The 21,863-nt window shown below is 38.0% G+C and overlaps 1 protein-coding gene across 14 annotated transcripts in view; it reads left to right on the forward strand.

The window, feature by feature from the left end:
* The window catches only part of EIF4G3 (eukaryotic translation initiation factor 4 gamma 3), a 330,614-nt gene that overhangs the window by 290,990 nt on the left and 17,761 nt on the right, over positions 1-21,863 (forward strand). For all 14 annotated transcript variants that reach the window (XM_038531720.1, XM_038531722.1, XM_038531709.1 and 11 more), the window contains 7 exons: positions 883-976; positions 2,278-2,395; positions 5,046-5,266; positions 6,982-7,091; positions 12,187-12,359; positions 18,117-18,242; positions 19,796-19,877. In XM_038531720.1, coding sequence (XP_038387648.1) covers positions 883-976; positions 2,278-2,395; positions 5,046-5,266; positions 6,982-7,091; positions 12,187-12,359; positions 18,117-18,242; positions 19,796-19,877 — 924 coding nt within the window. The remainder of the gene's footprint in view (positions 1-882; positions 977-2,277; positions 2,396-5,045; positions 5,267-6,981; positions 7,092-12,186; positions 12,360-18,116; positions 18,243-19,795; positions 19,878-21,863) is intronic.

Genomic DNA, 21,863 nt, shown 5'->3' on the forward strand with positions numbered 1-21,863 from the left:
GCATGTGGTGGAGCAAGGCAGCACTATTAGAATTTATGAACACTTATTACCAAGAGCTACATTTCAGCTTACTGTGGTTTGTGTTTTCTAGTTACTACATTATTATAATTCTGTTCACCTGTGGTGAAGTTTTGTTTGGGGATTAAACCTTAGAGAGGCATCTTCACTTCCTAATATTCTATGTTCACTTTTTTCTTATTCCCCTGTATTGAACACTTCCATTCCACTTTTCCATCTTTAGCCCTCACCCTGTTAAGCTTTACTGAAATACAAAATCTTTGTCCTGTCTGACCTATTTTCTGACAGTAATGTGAAGAGATTAAGGGATTAATTTTGTAACATACAAGATTTATTCACTGGCATTACTAAACAGGAGAAATTACCAAAAACTGCTTATATTTAGTTAAATGCTACACCATCTTAGGGGACCTGAATGCATTCTCCAGACAAGTGGTTCCAAACTGTTTTGTGGATGCTGGATTCCAACAAAGTAGTGCAGGTACCACCAGAATCCCATGTGAATGTGAATAGCTCCATTTTATGTTTCTTAAATTATTCCAAGCACTCTTTTGTTGCTAAAGTTAGTTTTTACTACACCAAAGGGAAAAAGAAGATAAAACATTCTAGGAGCTCCTGGGGGATGTCAGTCAATTGAGCAACAGATTCTTGATTTTAGCTCAGGTCAAGATCTCAGGGTCATGAGATGGCGTTGGGCTCTTTGCTCAGTGAGGAGTCTGCTTGAGATTCTCTCCTTCTCCCTCTACCCCTCTCTACCACTCTTGTATGCACTCTCTGTCTCTTTCTAAAATAAATAAATTTTTATGAAAAAGGAAAATAAACCATTCTAGAATTTTCCTATAATTGGTTTGTGGTCACTTACAGCCCACAATTGATGAGAAAATTCAGCTGGTACCTAAAGCACAACTGGGCAGTTGGGGAAAGGGCAGCAGTGGTGGAGCAAAGGCAAGTGAGACTGGTAAGTATGAAGTGTCCCTTCTTGGGTACTTGGATGTGGTCTATCACTATTCATTTAATAATGAGTTTAGGGAAAGATGTATAGTCAAAGCATGTGCAAACTTACTGGTGTCCCTCACTATGGTATTTTAAATATTTATAATTTTTGTTGTTCAGTTAGGCTGTTTAAGACTTTAATCTCTTATGCTCCTTTGTTAAAGTTGATGTTCACAAATTCCATAATAAGAGAAATTACTGAAAACCCAAGTGAAAAAGAAAACACTTTGCTAAGAAAAAGAATTGTAAAGGGGAGTTGTAAAAGAGAGTGAAATATTTTTCAAAATCTTTATCAAAAGTCAGATTTTGAGAGATTTGACCTTAGGACTCAAATGTTTAGACCATTACAAACACATCTTTTTAAAGCTAAGAAAGTCCACTGGAAAGTAAAAAACTTCAATGTTAAGCTCCTTTCCATATTTCCCTTCTATTAAGTAATTTTGACCTTTGATTCTTTAAAAAACTTGTGTTATGCACTTAAGCCCACATGCACAATGATACTTAATATAAATACATAGGATTTATATTAGTTAACTTCTGTAAGTGAAATATTTTGTTTTGTTTTTGCTTGCCTCCCTCCTTCCCTAAGACTCCTACCCCCCATCACTACCTAACATAAGTAATTGTTTTTAGAGCAGGAAATGGTTGTAATGTACAAAGATTTCTAAGTTTGGGGATTTTTTTTACAGACAAATTCCTTATTTTATTATTATTTAAATTTAATTAACATATAGTGTATTTTCAGTTTCAGAGGTAGAGTTTAGTGATTTATCAGCTGCATATAACCCCCAGTGCTCCTCAAGTATGCTCCTTAATGCCCATCACCCAATTACCCCATCCCTCAGACAGACAAATTCCTTCTAACATTATACTTCTTAGAGTATGGTCTGTGAACCAGGAGATTGACATCACCTTGTTAGGATTGTTAGAAATACATAGTCTCCACAAGCCACCTTCTTCCCTAGGGAGGCAGATGAATTAGAAGCTGCATTTTAAGGGCACCTGGGTGACCTAGTTGGTTAAGCGTCTGCCTTGGCTCAGGTTGTGATCCCTGGAATCCTGGGATGGAGCCCTGCATCCAGCTCCTTGCACAGCCGGGAGTCTACTGCTCTATCTCCCTCTGTTCCTCCCACCCCTCATGCTGTCACTTGCTGTTTCTCTCCATCTCTCAAATAAATAAAATCTTTAAAAAGAAAAAAAAGAGAGGCAGCTGCATTTTAGTCATGTGATTTGTATTTTTTTTTTCTCAATTCTCAACACCTATAGATGCCTTACGGTCAAGTGCTTCCAGTTTAAACAGATTCTCTGCTTTGCAACCTCCAGCACCTTCAGGGTCTACATCATCTACGCCTTTAGAGTTTGATTCCCGACGGACCTTAACCAGGTGAGACGCCCACTCTTATATTAACACAGGACCGACCTACCTGTTGATGTCTGTTCTCTATCATTCTCTCTCTCTCTCTTTCATACACACACACACACACACACACACACACACACAATGATGATCATCTCTATGATGTGGATAGCTTTTATCCCTAAGATTGATTTTCTTTTTCTTTTCCTCCTTTGATCTTCACATTCTGTGCTTTCTAAGATAAGAATATAATTGGGTGAGGTAGAAAGGTTTGGGATAGGGTAGAAAGGAAGAGCAAGTTACCTGGCAAGTTTCTAATGGTTTGTTCCTTAACAAACCAGACCTACCCAAACACCCTGGGAGGCTGGTGGAGGGCTCTCTAAAGTAATGCCTCAGGATGCTCTAGATTAACCTAACACTGTGAAGCACATGGATTTATTTTTTTTAAGACTTTATTTATTTATTCATGAGAGACATAGAAAGAGGCCGAGACACAGGCAAAGGGAGAAACAGGCTCCATGCAGGGAGCCCAGTGTGGGACTCGATCCCTGGTCTCCAGGATCACACCCCGGGCTGAAGGAGGTGCTAAACCGCTGGGCCACCAGGGCTGCCCTGTGAAGCACATGAATTAAAGGGCATGACAGCCTACCCATGTTCTTTTGTCACACTCTTCAAGTTATATTTGATGCTCTCTTTTGTTTCTCACTATTCTCTGTGTTGTACTGTCTACTTTCATTTTTATAGGATTGATACAGTGAAGTGCTCCGTTGGTTGGTTTACAGAAAATGGATAAAGAACTGTAGAATAATGACAGAAAACAACATTTTTAAAAAGATTTTACTTAAGTAATCTCTGCACCCAGCATAGGGCTCAAACTCATGACCCTGAGTTACACAATCTACCAAGTAAGCCAGCCAGACACCCCTCAAAATTTTTGATACATTGCTTTTAGAGCTAAAGTTGCTTTAAGCTCTCAAATTTTTCTCTTATATTATTGTAATCAGTTTGGCCAGGTAGACTTTCTAAACTATGTTACTTTACCTTTGGCTTCTGCAACAAAATATACTTAGCACAATTCCGCTTTTAATGATGGCTCAGATTGTCATTAAGCATCTTTTGTGCTATTGAGGTATTTGTGGCTCTTTGCCCTGCCATAAATTTCCCCTGATGGCTATGCTCTTTGCGTACTTGTGTATGTTCTTTCAGAGGTTAGATCATTATTGTGCCTCTAGTCATTTTCTTTTTTCTCTTTTAATTTGCTTCTCCTGATCTGCTATGGGCCAAGGAACTATTTGCCCAGGTGATTAGAATTGTCCAAAAAAAGAGTAGGGGGACACCTGGGTGGCTCAGGGATTGAGCCTCTGCCTTTGGCCCTTTGGATCCCAGGGTCCCAGGATCAACCCCCATCGGGCTTCCTGCGTGGAGCCTGCTTCTCCCTCTGCTTATGTCTCTGCCTCTCTCTCTCTTTCTCTCTGTATCTCTCATGAAGAAATAAATAAAATAAAATAATTAAAAAAAAAAAAAAAGAGTAGGGAGGGCAGCCCTGGTGTCGCAGCAGTTTAGCACCACCTTCAGCCCAGAGCGTGATCCTGGAGACCCGGGATCGAGTCCCACGACAGGCTCCCTGCATGGAGGCTGCTTCTCCCTCTACCTGTGTTTCTGCCTCTCTCTCTCTGTGTGTCTCTATGAATAAATAAATAATTTTTAAAAAATCTTAAAAAAAAACAAAAAAAGTAGTAAGATAGGAAGATACTCTCTTAAATAAAATGTATGACTTTGTCCATTCAAGACTACATCTGGGGCACCTGGGTGACCTAGTCAGTTAAGGGTCCAGTTCTTGGTTTCAGCTCAGTTTCAGCTCAGGTCATGATCTCAGGGTTGTAGGATTAAACCCCAGTGGGGCTCAGCTTGGAACTCTCTCCCTCTTCCTCTGTCCCTCACCCCTGCACTCTGTCACTCTTTCTCTTTCTAAAATAAATAAATGGGGGATCCCTGGGTGGCTCAGTGGTTTAGCGCCTGCCTTTGGCCCAGGGCGGGATCCTGGAGTCCCAGGATCGAGTCCCACGTCAGGCTCCCAGCATGGAGCCTGCTTCTCCCTCCTCCTGTGTCTCTGCCTCTCTGTCTCTCTCTCTCTCTCTCTCTATGTCTATCATAAATAAATAAATAAATCTTTAAACAAAATAAAATAAAATAAATAAATAAATGAATCTTTTTTTAAAAAAACTATTTCTACTACTTGGTTCTCAAAGCATTTTACTTATATTTGAAGTTTCTGAATAAATTCAGAAATTGTAAGAAATTGTAATTTGTAAGATAGTGATACCATGTTTGGTATTCTGTCTCTCACCTTTTTAGCTCATACATTCATCACTGTCTTCTTTATTCTTAAAAAATTTTTTAAACTAAAATAAAGAGTTGTCATTGGCATTTTAACATTTTAAGTAGTATCCCTTTTAACATTTTTGAAAAACGTAAAAGCATGTTTAACGTTCTCTTGGAAGCACTGATTTTACTTATGTAAATACAATTTGAAGTAGAATTGTTGCCTCACACCTTTGAAGTTATGTGTAAAAAATTATCCTGCATACATTTAGAAAGTCTTAGTATTATTTTATAATTTGAATATATAGGGGATTGGGGTGGTCTTTCTTCTGAAAAGTATGTTTTGTCTTTTAAGTCGTGGAAGCATGGGCAGAGAGAAGAATGACAAGCCCCTTCCATCTCCAGCAGCTCGTCCCAATACTTTCATGAGGGGCGGCAGCAGCAAAGACCTGTTGGACAATCAGTCTCAAGAAGAGCAACGCAGAGAGATGCTGGAGACCGTGAAACAGCTTACTGGAGGCATGGACATGGAAAGGAACAGTGCTGAGACTGACCGAAACAGGGCTCGAGAGTCAGGTGAGAGACTTGATACATACCGATAGGAGATTTGGGCCTTAAATGTGGAATGGAAAATGCAGAGGAGACCTTGTTACTACATAGATTTCAGAATGTTTGTGATAATAACACACAGGTATCTTAAAAGGTAAAAGACAGCCATGTAATTTTGTAACATCACTTTCATTTCCCAGGTTACCCTTTGTTCAACAATTTATAAAGTTTCCTCTTTCTATATTAAATGCGATGGTGATGGGTGCCTCTTGCTGTATAGTAAGCAATCTGAATTTCTTACAAGTTCTTGACATAATCCCTCACTGTGCATTAGAGTGCATGTGCTTTGTAGCGCCCTCAAATATACGGAAATTCTGACATTATTGAGCCACTGCAAGGCAAACCAAAGAGATAATATCAGATCATCTTTTGTTAACTTGATCTTGGTAACATCTGTGGTTTTTGTATGTTTAGCGTGTATATGATTAGAGGACCAACTCAGATAATGCTCTAAAAATTACTGTCATGAATGTAACCTATCTGTTTCATCTGTTAAGTGCGGAGAGTAAGTATACCTCCCCTGTAGAATTATCATGAAGATTAATTGAAAGTTAAAACAGGTAAATACTTAGAACATTATCTGATAAATACAGATTGTTCAAAAGGTACTAGATGCCATGATGATGATGACGACGACAATAAAAATAGTTTACATTTTCTGCATCCTTATAATCTTTATTCTGGTTGTTTATAATATTTTTATAGTTTTCAAATTTGTTTCAGTATTTAAATTATGTTTCCTAACTATAGTCTTTAAATGGATTCAGAGACAAATTGAAATGTCTTCTCCCAGCTGTAGACTTCATATCATTTAGCTTTAGGGACATGTGTCTTATCTATGGTAGATATTTGGGGAACATAACATGACAGACTTGAAAATATCTTATGTGTAGTGAATAATGTAGTGCAGCTGCCCTGTGCATGTTTATTGTCTGGTTCATTCGTTTATTCACCACATGCACACTGACTACCTAGTGACTTGCAGGCACTGGATCTCCACTCTCAGCCTTCAGTCTGCTGGGTCAGGAAGACTTACATAATTCCACAAAAGATACTGTATACAAGTATGAGCTGAGAAAAGTGCTATGAAGCTGAGAAGAGCAGAGTTCTAAGAGTTCTTAACAAAGGAACTATCTAGAATTGACGCAGAAGGATATCAGGGAAAGCTTCACTCACGTTAATGTTTAATGGACTAGTAAGAGTTAAAATAGGTTTACAGGGAAGGATGGGTATGGAGCAGAGAGAAAGAGCATCCCAGTGAGGAGGAGCACCATGAGCAGAATGGTTGGTAATAAGTAGGTAAAAACATGGCATGTTCAAGCAGCTGTCAAAGGCCAATGTGTTTGGAGCTCTGTGCGTGATTGTGCAAGCTTCACGTGCACTTCATTGGGGCAGAGGAGAAGAATCAAAATACAGAAAGGAACAAAAAGGCTTTAATTATAAAAGTTTACCATATCTCTGTATTCTCTTAGTTGTAGAATATGAAATTACTTGGTATATATCTATGCCACAATAAAATTTCTCTTTTCTGATTATAGGTGCCTTGCCTTATCAAATTTGCATCTATTTTAATGCTTTTGTGGGAAAAATCAATGTAACACATAAATATCGTCAACCATAATCTCACCATTTTAATGATAATTTTTGTCATTTTTATTTTCACGTTTTTTTAACTTTACTAGTAGTGAAACCAGAAATTCCAGCAACATCAACCCCTGCATTGTCAGAATTGGAGATGGAGAGGAAGTCCAAATCTATCATTGATGAATTTCTACACATTAATGATTTTAAGGTAAATGAAATTTCATAAAGAAAGAAAGGAAGGAAGGAAGAAAGAAAGAAAGAAAGAAAGAAAAGAAAAGAAAGAAAGCAACAACAGTCAAAACCCCATAAGAGACATACTAACTTGACTCTGGTCTAAGTCACTTGTCACTAAGACTTAAGAGTTAGTAATCCAAGTCCCACACAGTTTAATTTGAACAACTCTGATGCACTCTTGGAAACTACTCTCTTTTAAATTGATAAAAGAGTTCCCAAGATCAAATGGCAAGAAGGGAGCGTGGCCACCAGTCCATCCCCACAGTGGGATAACCACATTGACTTTGATACTCATGAAGAAAAACCAACACATTATCATTATTAGGCATTGTGTCTATATATTGTTGCCTCTCATGACCTTCATAGTCATTTTGTCATCATTCTTTTATTAACTTTGAAGTATGGCTGACATGAGTTTTTATTTCTTAAGTAGAAAACTGAGGCACAAAGGAGTAAGCACTGTGTCAGGTTCAGACAGCCTAAGTGAAACATTCAAGACCCAGCTTTGAATCTGCCTTCCTTTACTCCTAGCCTTCTCTTTGATCCTCATTTTAAGATGGTAGTAAATAAGATAAGACATAATGCCCGACTTCATGAGCCCTATACTCTAGTGGCAGAGACAGATCATAAAGACTTAACAGGGGATCCCGGGTGGCTCAGCAGTTTACACCTGCCTTCCGTCCAGGGTGTGATCCTGGAGTCCCGGAATTGAGTCCCACATCAGGCTTCCTGCATGGAGCCTGCTTTTCTCTCTGCCTGTGTCTCTGCCTCTCTCTCTGTGTGTGTCTCTAATGAATAAATAAATAAAATCTAAAAAAAAAAAAAAAACCTAAACAGATACCTATTTAAATTGTAGTTATAGGGACACCTGGGTGACTCAGTGGTTGAGCGTCTCCCTTTGGCTCAGGACGTGATCCCAGAGTCCTGGAATCGAGTCCTACATCAGGCTTCCTGCATGGAGCCTGCTTCTCCCTCTTTCTGTGTCTCTGCCTCTGTGTGTGTGTGTGTGTGTGTGTGTGTGTGTGTGTCTCTCATGAATAAACAAATAAAATCTTTTTAAAAAAATAAATTGTAGTTATAGTAAATACCAAAAGACCTATAGGTTCTTAGGAAGATCATATAATAAGATGTAGTTGAGGGATCTGGAGTCAACAAAAGCTTATCTGTTAAATAAATAAAATTAGTTTTCCCAAAAAAAAAAAAAAAAGAAAAGAAAATTAGTTTTCCAGGGGCCTGGCTGTCTCAGTCAGTAGAGCATGTGACTCATGGTCTCAGGGTTTGCAGGTTCAAGCCCCATGTTCGATATAGAGATTACTTAAAATTAAATGTTTAAAAAAATAATAAAAATTAGGCTTCTAGCTTCAGAGCATTAACTATATCTTATGACTTTTAGCATATTAGTATGATATTCTAACAGCTTACAGAACACATCCTATGAAAGATGTTTTTTCTAGCATCTTAGTAGGTGCTATTATTATTTAAAAATTGGGGTACCTGAGTGACTCAGTCGGTTAAGTGTCCGACTTGATTTCAGCTCAGGTCATGGTTTCAGGGTCCTGGGATGGATTATCACATCATACTCCCTGCTCAGCAGGGAATCTGCTTGAGTATTCTCTTTCTCCTTTCCTTCTACCCCTCCCCAAGTTTGCATTGTGTGTTTGTATGTCAAATAAATAAATCTTTAAAAGACAATAATAGGGATCCCTGGGTGGCGCAGCGGTTTAGTGCCTGCCTTTGGCCCAGGGCGCGATCCTGGAGACCCGGGATCGAATCCCACGTCGGGCTCCCAGTGCATGGAGCCTGCTTCTCCCTCTGCCTGTGTCTCTGCCTCTCTCTCTCTCTCACTCTCTCTCTCTCTGTGACTATAATAAATAAATAAAAATTTTAAAAAAATAAAAATAAAAATAAAAAAGACAATAATAATACAAATTAATATTTATTGAGCCTTTGTTTTGTGTTTGGCAGTGTGCCAAGTCCTTTTCCTATGTGCATTCCTCAGGATAACCCTGTATTAGGAGGTCAAGACTGAGAGATTGTGGGACACCTAGGTCGCTCAGCAGTTAAGCTCCTGCCTTTGGCCCAGGGTGTGATCCTGGAGTCCCGAGAGCGAGTCTCGCATCGGGCTCCCTGGATGGAGCCTGCTTCTCTCTCTGACTGTGTCTCTGCCTGTCTCTCTCTCTCTCTCTGTCTCATGAATAAATAAATAAAATCCTAAAAAAAAGAAAGAAAAAAGGAAGGAAGGAAGGAAGGAAGGAAGGAAGGAAGGAAGGAAGGAAGGAAGGAAGGAAGAAAGGAAAAAAAGAAAGAAAGAGAAAGAAAGAAAGAAAGAAAGAGAAAAGAAAGAAAGAGAAAGAAAGAAAGAAAGAAAGAAAGAAAGAAAGAAAGAAAGAAAGAAAGAAAGAAAAAGAAATTGTAACACTCCTAAACTCACATAGTAGTAAGTAGTAAGTAGCAGAGCCAGGATTCAAACCCGCATTTGTCTGACTCCACACCCTGTGTTTTTTAGCCTCTGTGATATATAGTTAACTGAAAAACTAAAATGTGCCAGCCACATTCTAGGGAAGACTGCCTGGATATTCTGTAGTGTATATAGTGAACAATATAGTCTACTTCTGTAGGTCATTTGTGGAGCTTACCATCTAATGGGAGATACAGAGCTGCCTAAATTTAGGTAATAAGTAAACAACAAATACAAAAAGAAAAGTAATGTTTCAGTTCAGAGAATTAAAACAAGGTGATATGATAGCTAGTGATTGGACAGTCACAGAGACTATAGGAGGTGTCAGTCAGCTGAGTACTGAAAGAAATGAGAACCAAACCATGAGAAAATCAGGGAAAGGGCACAATTATGAACTACTGTGACATTAAAGGTACCATGATTTAGGGGGCACCTGGCTGATTCAGTTGGTAGAACATGTGACTCCTGGTCTCAGAATTGTAAGTTTGAGCCCCATGTTAAGTATAGAGAAATGACTAAAAATAAAATTTTTTTTTTTTAAATTTTTATTTATTTATGATAGTCACACAGAGAGAGAGAGGCAGAGACACAGGCAGAGGGAGAAGCAGGCTCCATGCACAGGGAGCCTGATGTGGGATTTGATCCTGGGTCTCCAGGATCGCGCCCTGGGCCAAAGGCAGGCGCCAAACCGCTGCGCCACCCAGGGATCCCTAAAAATAAAATTTTTTTAAAAGAAGTACATTGATATATTTAGTTGACCCTGTACACAGATTCAGTAAATAAATTTCCATGGGAAGATATTTAATCACTTCATGGAGCACCTAGCTAGCTCTGTTGGAAGAGCATGAGACCCTTGATGTCAGATTGGCTGTAGAGATTACTTAAAAATAAAAATCTTAAAAAAAAAAAATGAAGACAATCAATTCAGGTTAAATACTAAAGATATGTGCATTCATTTCCATGGTCTCCTGAAAAGCATTATTATGATGTTAGGCTTTAAAATGAGGTAAAAACTCACAAGGATGAAGAACATAGGGAATAGACAGCAGCAACATTCTGGAAACTAGAAATTAGAAGGATGAGTAGCCATTTATTTAGTAGGCTAGGAATGTGTATAAGGTGTAGATGGGGCTGAGAAAAGAAGGTTTGATGGGTTAGAAGTGTATTAAGACAGTTTTACATGACAACTGGGCCAACTGTTTCCAAAAATGTGAATGTCGTAAAAAGATAAAAACAAAAGAAAGGACTGATCTAGATTAAAAGAGTCTAAAGAGACATCATGCATCCTGACATGTGATGTCAGGTTTTTAGTTGTATCCTGGAACAAGAAAAAGCTATAATGGACATTTGGGGACAATGTGGAAATTTTGAATATATACTATATATCAGTATACTTTTAAAAGATTTATTTATTTAGTTTATAGAGAGCAAGCAAGCTTGAGTGGGAGGAGGGGCAGAAGGAGAGAGTCTCATGCAGACTCCCTGCTAAGTGTGGAGCCGGATGCTGGGCTCAATCTCACAACCCACGAGATCCTGACCGGAGTTGAAATCACCAGTTGGACACTTAACTGACTGAGCCACGCAGCCCCCCGTATCAGATAGTATTTTTATTGACTTTGTATTGATACTAAATTTCTTACATATATGTAAAGAAAACAGTTGATGAATCTCAGTTGAAGTTATAGATGTGTACATTGTACTATTCAATTACTCTGTAGTTTAAAAGTTTTTTAGATAAAAAGTAGATGTGGGGGAGGTATGAAATAAAATAGCAGAGGATAAATAGAGCAACAGTGAGAAATCTAGGTGTGCCCTCCTCCTTCCTCAGCCAGGAGGCTGCCCTTCTCACATGCATTTTCCCCCTCAGAAGAGCTACTCTCTTCAGAGGTTCAACCAAAGGATTTTGGATTCAGACAAAGTTGAGATAGCTGAGGGCAGAGAGGCACACTGCTGTATTGGTGATTCAGCAACCCTGGCTGTCAGGCTTCAAAGATATGGACCTAGCCAGATCACCCCATGGTAAGGACCATTTCACAAGCCCCACAGTCCAAGAACTTCCTAAAAGGTGTTTAGTACTTAAGCTAACCATATTAACTTCCCTATGAAGGAATACCTTCTTTATTGAATATTTTGCAAATATTAACATCCCCAAACAATATTATCTCAGTTGCCACTTTAAGTCGTTTGACTCATGATCGTGAATTTCTGTTTCATAATATACCATATTCATTTTTTTAAATGATCATAACATGGGTAAGCATTATGTAGAAAAATACATTTTTGACTCTGCTTCTTTGAGCGATCTGTAGTAAAATTGTTAACCTAAACACTTTACTCTTAGAACAATTTTCTATTCTTTTGTTTTAAAATATGACTAATATGGCCCAGATCAGCCTGCATTTTACCAAGCTCTATTAATGTCTAAAAATATATGAAAAAAAATTAAAAACTAAAAATAAAAAAATTTTAAAAAATTAAAAAATATATGAAGACTGTCTTGTTTGTGGAGCTTTCTATTGACTGTCATATGTAAAAGATTTTAAACTTATTTTAACGCTCTTGTAATGGGATCCAGATTTTAGAGTAAGCTTTTCATTTGCTGTTTGAACAGGAAGCCATGCAGTGTGTGGAAGAGCTGAATGCCCAGGGCCTGCTACATGTGTTTGTGAGAATGGGAGTAGAGTCCACCCTGGAAAGGAGCCAGATCACCAGGGATCACATGGGCCAATTACTCTATCAGCTGGTGCAGTCAGAAAAACTCAGCAAACAGGACATTTTCAAAGGGTTAGTATCCTCCTCAAGAGTGGTAGTTACTCACTGTGCTCAAAAGTACATATATTTTTAAGTACTAATTTCCATAGAATAAAACTATGTCCAATATAATGTGTTGATGTGTAATATGTTGATAGTTTGTTGGTGGAGATTACAGCATTTGGTAGATTGTGCTAGGGAATGAAGGGTTATCTCTTGGTTTTCTAAATTTTATTGTTAGACCTGTATTATGGTGTAAATAAGGTAGCAGAGACCTCTTAACCTCGGAGAAACTCAGGCCCTCACCAGCCCATTTACATGTAAACCCTGTATGTTCTTTGAGGCAAAAGCTTTTTTTGTGTGAGGAAAATTTTGGAAAATTGACTTAAACCTTTTTAAAATAAGCCTTATCCTTTCAGTAAACCATGGTTATTTTGGCCAATGAATGCTCGTCTGTCCATTCTACCCCTATAGAAGCATGTATAACTCCAAATTGTTAATGATTTAGTCTGTTCCAGATTGGTTTCATTATGATTCTCGTTGCTGCCTGTTTTGATGAAGTCTGGCTGTCACTATTATATACTCATCAGATCAAGTTCTAATAAGTTTGTTATCATTACATGTGCATGGATTGGCTTCTTTGTGGTACAGCCCAGATTTTTACCCAGGCTTGGGTTCTGATGTTTAAGGTGAAATTAATGTTTAAGGCAAAAATTTCATATGGTAAAAAATGTTGTTTTAGGAGCCATGTTGTGCAAATGAAAAACATAGAAACACAGCACTGCCAGGTGCCCACTCTCAAATCAGGAACTAAGACCTCCTGAAGGCTGAACACCAGATTCACATGTCACATTTCATCTTCAGGGGATATGTTCATTGGGTAGAATAGCATTAAAAATTCTGCACTATTTTTCTCTTTGTGTCTTTTTGGCCGGGCTCGTAGTATATTCTTGTAAATTAAATGCACATGTGATGAAATGCAACGGTATGTCTTTCAGATATGGTTAATTCCTTAGAATAAGGTAAGGATTAAATGCCAAAGTTGAATGTATTTAGGAATATTTACTCATTTGATTTTATGAAGAATGATGATGGTCTCTTCAAGGTCCTAGAAAATATATACTTACCCCTAGGATTATTAATCTATCTTTCAGCAATAAGATAAATCGGGATGAATACACTGAGTGTGACTGGATTAAGGCCATCTACCTTAATAAGTAGTTACCTTAGTATGAAACTATGGCTAAAGTTTCTGTGATTGTTGCCCTTTAAGACCTAGATGGTTTCCCAGTTTAAAAAGAAAAAATTGATTCACTTCAATAACCAGCTAGTGTAAATAGAGCAAATGAGTATCCACATCCTCACAAATATATTGAGTTCTTTTCCTAGCCAACTTGAAATTATAGTTTCGAGCCCCTGCAAACTACAGTTGAGGTCACAATTATATTAATTTATAAATGCTTCTTTCTTATCTATTAAGATATAGTCAGTCACCAGATAATTTTAGAATTGAGAATGCTGAATAACTGTTTACCCTTTCTCTCTTTCTTCAAACTATACTATTAAGTTTATTTATATCTAGAAAGACCCCAGGAGGTACGATCTTGCTTCATTGCTTCATTGAACTTGTGAGGTGCTAACTTGATTTCTAGGCTTTCATATGTTGGCATTTCCCTTTGAGGGGGATTCCTTGAGAAAAAAGTGTCATATTCAGACATCATCTCTATAATTTCATTGGTGGTGGTGGTGGTGCTGGTGGTGTTGCTTGTGTTGATGCTGTTTCTAGCAATACACAACCACCACCTTTTATTTATACTGAAAATGAAATTAACACTTCTGTGTCTCAGTAGCTACTTCATCTTCCTCTGTCCTTACTTCCTTTTTTTTTTTTAAAGATTTTATTTACTTATTCATGAGAGACAGAGAGAGACAGAGACACAGGCAGAGGGAGAAGCAGGCTCCCTGTGGGGAGCTCGATGCAGGACTTGATCCCAGGACGCCAGGATCATGCCCTGGGCAGAAGGCAGATGCTCAGCTGCTGAGCCACCCAGGCGTCCCTTTCCCTACTTCCTTAAGGGGCATCTAGGTGGCTCAGCGGTTGGGTGTCTGCCTTTAGCTCAGGGCGTGATCCCAGGGTCCTAGGATCGAGTCCTGCATCGGGCTCCCCACAAGGAGCCTGCTTCTCCCTCTGCCTGCATCTCTGCCTCTCTCTCCATGTCTCTCATGAATAAAATAAATAAAATCTTAAAAAAAAGGGGGGGGGGGAGTGTGATAAACAGATGAAAAACCAGGATGGTAAAAATTGGAGTTGTCAGTAGACATACAGTATGTACCCTGTGTGTTTCATTTTAGGAAATATTTGTTGGAGAGAAATCTTTTTTTTTGTTTGTTTGTTTGTTTTTTTTTTTTTTTGTTGGAGAGAAATCTTATCTCCTCCTCAACTACTCTAGGGAACTTTTCCTGCCACTTATGGCAGTTCTATCCTGCTATTCAGAGTTTACACAGACATTCAGAGTAAGTTTCAGATGCAAATTGTGGAGGTGCCAATTTAAAAAAAAATTATAGGGGATCCGTGGGTGGTTCAACAGTTTGGCGCCCGCCTTCGGCCCAGGGCGTGATCCTGGAGTCCGGGAATCAAGTCCCGCGTCGGGCTCCCGGCATGAAACCTGCTTCTCCTTCTGCCTGTGTCTCTCTCTCTCTCTCTCTCTCTCTCTGTGACTATCCTAAATAAAAAAAAAATAATAATAATAATAATAACTTTTTTGTAGTGATCCTTTAAATATGATACTGGAGTATAAGAAGCTTTCATCTTCATTTATTTCTTCCTTTTACCTGTAAGATTCTCTTTAAACCAGTCATAATGATACTTGACCAATCTGATTTTTAGATGTCTTCACTGTGTCTCTCTCTCATTTATCTATATCATGATATGCTTTTTAATTATCACAATGAAATTGTAGGAGATGCTGCTAATAACCATTTCCAATTATGGAAGATTATTTTTTGCCTTTTCAGCAGATTTCTGAACTAAAAAAATTTTTAACTTTTAACCATGTACCCTTTTATTTAAATTTTAGATAGGAACTCAGTTTATAAAGTAAAGAAAAGTAGAGCCTTCTTGGTTGAGAAGGAGGGAGGGATACCTAAAGTCCCACCTGTGGATTTCACCATTAGAGTAGTCCATAATGGTCACTCTGTAAGGAGAAGCAAGAGTACGGTATAGCTGTTTTGTTCATTCAGCCAGCAGAAAATGTGTATTATGCAATGCATTATTACAGACTATGTAATAATCCAAAGCTTTTGTACACCATTGGTTTTTTTTAAAAAAAAAATGTACAAAAAGATTTAGGAACTGTAAGTCTGAAAAGAAATAAGCCGCTTACAAGCTTATTCTACGGAAACCCTATGCTCAGCCAAATACGTTTTTTTTTTTATCAGCAGTATGGATTTGACCAATGATTGTGTTCTACAGACTGTCCCATGATGAACTGACTAATTAAGAAATAGAAAACCAAAGGGGTACCTAGGTGGCTCAGATTGTTAAGCGTCTGCCTTCAGTTCAGGTCATAATCGCCAGGTCCTGGGACCAGCTCAGTTGGGAGTCTCTTTCTCCCCCTCCCTCTTCCTCTCCCCTTGCTTGTGCTCTTTCTGTCTCTCTCTCTCCCTCAAGTGAATAAATTAAAAATCTTAAGGAAAAAGGGGGGGAACACCTAGGTGACTCAGTGGTTGAGCATCTGCCTCTGCCTTAGGCTCAGGGAGTGATCCCAGGGTCCTGGGATTGAGTCCTGCATCAGGCTCCCTGAAAGGAGCCTGCTTCTCCCTCTGCCTATTGTCTCTGCCTCTCTCTGTGTGTCTCATGAATAAATAAACAAAATCTTTAAAAACTTTTTTAAAAAAGAAAAGAAATAGAAAACCAAGGCAAGAATATGGGTATCTTCTAGTTGTAATATGAGATGAAAATCATAAATCAACTGCTGAGAGACCCGGACAGCTACAATTGTCTCATGGGCTCATTAAACAGCTTAATCTATGCCACTAAGTCATGGAACATGAATTGACTTTATAGGATGATTAGCCCAGAAATCATGGAGTCCAGCCAGATTATATCCCATCAGTGGCACATTAACTGAGCTTAAAGTGTGCACATAATGAGAAAATAGTCAAGTTATCTGTTGTACAGCAAGTAGGTGTCAAATCATTATGAGCTGTGAGGTCAAAAAGTTGACATTAAGGATTCATGAAGTCCAGAGATAAGTAATGTCACAGAGCTACAAACTATTTTGAAATGGTACCTTCAGAAAGGTAACCCTGCCTTGTAGCAGTATCTCTTTTTATGTGCAAAAATTTTAATGACGTGTAAACTTCTATAGTAGGTACGCTAAGTGACGTACTCTAGCTAAAAACTGAACTACAGTGAAAAGCCTGTTATTTTCTGTATGCAGAGATCTGGAAGGCTGTGAAGACAAATATACCTGCCTGTGCCCCTTCACTCACTCATCCCTTCCTTTATGATTACATGTATGTCCTTGTGTACGTCCCCTTTACTTAAATTTACTTTTTTTTTGTCCTTTTTAATATGCTGTATATGGGACTAATTAACAAAGTGTTGAATTATATTTTTATACTTCTAAATGAATAGCTGTGATTTTTCACCCTAAGTAAGATTGTACTGATATTCTGTATTTGACTTGCCCAAGTTTCATATTTAAATCCCATTTATTTAATTTCACGTTGAAAAAATTTTCGGGAATCCCTGGGTGGCGCAGCAGTTTAGCGCCTGCCTTTGGCCCAGGGCGCGATCCTGGAGACCCGGGATCGAATCCCGCGTCGGGCTCCCAGTGCATGGAGCCTGCTTCTCCCTCTGCCTGTGTCTCTGCCTCTCTCTCTCTCTCTCTCTCTCTCTCTCTGTGTGTGTGACTATCATAAATAAATAATTTAAAAAAAGAAAGAAAAATAGAAAAAATTTTCGTAACATGAAAGCCTGAAACCACTAGCTTTTTTGAAAAGATACAATAGTTTTAATATATCATGATGTTATTAGTAATGTTATCAGACTTTTTTATATCCAACTGGTTTCTTTCCCTATTGTAAACTCCTCGAGGACTAGGGTTCTTGTCTTTTCTTCTCTTAGGGTCTGGTCTATTTTACACCAGATGTCCTGACTGACCCAGGGAATGTGATACTCAGCTGTGGTGAACTCATTAGATAGTGTAGGATTAGATTGTATATCTCTTCCCTCGGAACTTAACATTGACTCCCTTGTTTTCATACTGAAATCTTCCATGTGTCACCTTCATAGAGAGGTATCTTAAAACCACCCTCTAGATTGGGACATCCTGGTACCATAGTTCACATTCTTCAGATATTAGCCCTTTCTGCAGGCATGCTTTTGTTTCTGCTGTTCTTTCTCCTCCACGAATATAAGCTCTTTAGAAGAGGAATTCATTTATTTATTAGTTACTTTATTTTTTTTTAATTTTTTTTATTTATGATAGGCACACAGTGAGAGAGAGAGAGAGGCAGAGACATAGGCAGAGGGAGAAGCAGGCTCCATGCACCGGGAGCCCGACGTGGGATTCGATCCCAGGTCTCCAGGGTCGCGCCCTGGGCCAAAGGCAGGCGCCAAACTGCTGCACCACCCAGGGATCCCTTATTAGTTACTTTATGCCTGGCATAGTACCTAATACAGTGGGTGCTTTAATAGGTATTTGCTGACTGATTTTTGGTCTCTTTATTTAATCTTAACTTTTGAATTACATTTCTATGAATTTTTGTCTTGTTCTTTTTCAGTTTTTCAGAAACGTTGGAATTGGCAGATGACATGGCTATTGATATTCCCCATATTTGGTTGTATCTTGCTGAACTGGTAACCCCCATGTTAAAAGAAGGCGGAATCTCCATGAGAGAACTTATCATGTAAGTTGTACTTGTTTTTTGTTTTTGTTTTTTTGTATGTGTATATCAAGCTAAACTGATGCCAAACTTTACCAGTTGACTCAAGTGCACCGCTGTTCCCTTAGTGCTTTTGGAGGCTCTTGGATACAGCCTGTGACTCTTAAAGACTTCTAAATTCAGGAGATTAAGAAGTATAAACTGCCAGTTAAAAAGTTAAATAAGTCGTGGGCATAAAAAGTATGGCATAGGGAATATAGCCAATATTATTATAACTTTGTATGGTGACAGATGGTAATTACACTTCATTGTGGTAAGCATTTTATTTTATATATACATATATATATGTATATATATATACAAATATATATATATATTTGTCAAATCACTATGTTGTACAACTGAAACTAATACAACTATACTTTAGTTTTTTAAAGACATTTCAGTATAAAAATGTTATATTACACTGTATCTACAGTGGAGAAGTCATGGGGATATGATAAACCTGTGGTTCATTGAGATGAGCAGTGTTTATAGATAGGCCTCCAGAATCACTTAGTTGAAAAGCTATTGCTCCTGGAAACTTAATGTTAATCTGACTTTTATGTCTGTCCTTGCTCAAATGCTGTAAGGAGTTATTTCTACTTAATAGCTTGTCAGACTGACACCTGCATAGTACCTGCTCTGCTTGTAATCGAAAGAACTGCATCTTAGGTATTCCTAGATATGCACAGAAGTGGGAAATTATTGCTGCGTTGTACAGACTTAATTTTTCCTAAACTCTTTTTTACAACATTACTATTTCCCCAAAAACTGTTCATGTAGTCAAACTCCATATCTGTGTGTCCCTTTTGTTGGAGGTTCACAGCACATTAAAGATTATGAGAATTCTGTAGTAAAATAAAACAATAAAACTAACTGTGGGTGCCTGGCTGGCTCAGTCAGTAGAGTATGCGATTCTTCATCTCGTGATTGTGAGTTCAAGCCCCACATTGGGCAAAGAGCATACTTAAAAAAATAAAACATAATTTTTTTTTAATTGAGACTTGCTTAATTTAGCATTGCTTCATTTAGTTGTAGAATCCTTTTCTTGAGGAATAAGTATTCATATCCTGTGAAACACAGTGTGGGAACTACTGATTTAGACTATCAGAAAAATGGTCCCTTTCTGTTTCTTCCATATTCTGAAGAAAAACTTCCTTTCTTAAAAATACTTGATAACTAAGCTTTGCAGCTCCCTGTTACCTAAGGTGCTTTTCTCTTTTAGACTTGAAGTGGCATTTATGTAAATAGATCATTGAAACTGGTCATTGCATTGCTTCTATCACTGAGGCAATTAAAAAGGCAAAAGCCAGGAATTCTGAGGTCCCTTTCCAGCTTCTCCATGAAGCAGAAAGTGAACTTAAAGTCTGAACTACTACTACTGAACATTACTTAGAGCATGTCTTGGAGCTTTCTCTTGCCCATTATTATTTAGGTTGTGTAATATCTGTTCTTTTGGCACACATTGTTTGCCTACTATTCTAGAGCAGGGAGTTTGTTCAGAGGTACTTAATCACTACTCCTGTCTTTTACAGAGAATTTAGCAAACCTTTACTTCCTGTTGGAAGAGCTGGGGTCTTGCTTTCTGAAATATTGCACCTTCTATGCAAACAAATGGTGAGTGTTAAACCAAGTGTCAGACTCAACAGCATATTAGGAAGAGCAGTGACTTTGATCTTGAGTATGTGTGAATAGTTTAGGTATCATTGTGCAAGTATTTCTGTTGCCTTTTATTATTTGAAAAGAAGAGTGAGGTCTTTGTTTCAGTCTAGTTTCTTACAGAGGTGTATTTCTCCTTCTGTTATTACTAACTTGGGAAAGAATTATTAATCTCAACTGGATTTAGTATAATTCTAAAGAATCTCAAGATATGTTGTACTTGTGGCTAGTAATTTTATCTTCTCTTGAAACAAAATGGCTATTATTTATACTTTTTAATAGTTTTCAGTGAAAACTCCTTGCTTTCAGAGAAAGGTAAGATTCTTAAAATGATTAATTTTATTAATATTGGATCCGAGGCTAGGTAATCTGATTAGTAATATGTGTTAAAAATGATTTTACAAGATTGTGAATTGTTGTCTTAAATTTATTTTAGTTCAATAAATACTGCACATTTCTCTGCAAAGCTTTATGCCAGGATCTCAGTTTACAAAGATAACTAAGCCTTTAAAGAATTTATAAACGAGAAAAGGTGACAGACAAATCTAAACCAATACTTCAAAAGAGTGTATCAGTGCTATAGTAGAGGTATAAGGGGTTTGGGAAAGGGGGTAACAATACCTGAAGTGAGAAACATCAGAACAAAACTTATACATGAAAAATACATGAAAATTCTAGAGTGATTTCTGACTTATTCAAACTGGATCCAAAGGTAATTGGGATGATAGACTTCATTATAGGCATCATTGAAAATGTTTTGTTTCATTTCTCCCTCTGAATCTACAAAAGTCCCTTTGTATTACATCTCTGTACTAGTTACTCATGGATGGGTGTACTAAATAGCCCAGTCTCTAGCTCTAGCTGATTATTTGTTATTAATACTATTTGCTTGATGCACTAAAGTTTTTATTGAACCCTAATTGGTAGGTGCAGAATTGCTTCATCCTTTCCTAACCTACTTCACTTAAATCCTTATTAAAAACTCAAATTCTTATTAACTTTTATATGTAGAAACAGCAAATTCTCATTTCTCCCAACCAAATTCTCATAGAACATAAATTCTGGAGTCAGCCTGAGATTAAATCCTCACTCTGGGAAGTTATCAGCTATGCTTTGGGCAAGTTACTCTATGAAATAATTAATATGCATTTCATAGCTGACAGCTGCAGCCAAAGGCTGACATTTCCTTTTATCACTGTGATTTCCTACAGGCAGTGGACTTGTAGCTTCTCATCAGTTCTCTGACAGCAGCTCTTCTCTGTTATTTCCTGGGTCAATCTTGTTCTTGCCCTTGAAATATTTCTCATTCCTGATTCAGGAGCAACAACCTCCTTAGTTGTTCTTATATTAGCATGGTCATGATTTACTATGAAGAGGAAGCCAGTGAGGCTTGATGAACGGCTTTAATAGCAGATGTATATAACACTATCTAGGAAAAGAGACACTGTTGAATTTATAAACTTTGGGAGTTAGGGGCAGCCCCCGTGGCACAGTGGTTTAGCACCGCCTGCAGCCCAGGGTGTGATCCTGGAGACCCGGGATTGAGTCCCACGTCGGGCTCTCTGTATGGAGCCTGCTTCTCCCTCTGCCTGTGTCTCTGCCTCTCTCTCTCTCTGTCTCTATGAATAAATAAATAAAATCTTTTAAATAAATAAATAAATAAATAAATAAACAAACAAACAAACAAACAAACTTTGGGAGTTAGAATTTTTTTTAGGTGATTATATTCATAAATCTCAAACATGAGCTTGCAGTTCCCTAGATTAGTCATTGATAAAATAAGCTATTTTATCAGCCATTAACCGTTACATTCACATATATCCATAAGTCTTAGTGTGAAAGCCAGGAGTCCTGAGAAATTAAGGAAAGTTTTGAGTCTTCAGTCTTTGCAGTTCCACACTCGACTTCAAGCAAGCCTTTTCTTCTCCTCCTCCTGCTCCTCCT

The sequence above is a fragment of the Canis lupus genome, chromosome 2, assembly GCF_011100685.1.
Source record: "Canis lupus familiaris isolate Mischka breed German Shepherd chromosome 2, alternate assembly UU_Cfam_GSD_1.0, whole genome shotgun sequence".
In the NCBI taxonomy this organism is placed as follows: Eukaryota; Metazoa; Chordata; class Mammalia; order Carnivora; family Canidae; genus Canis; species Canis lupus.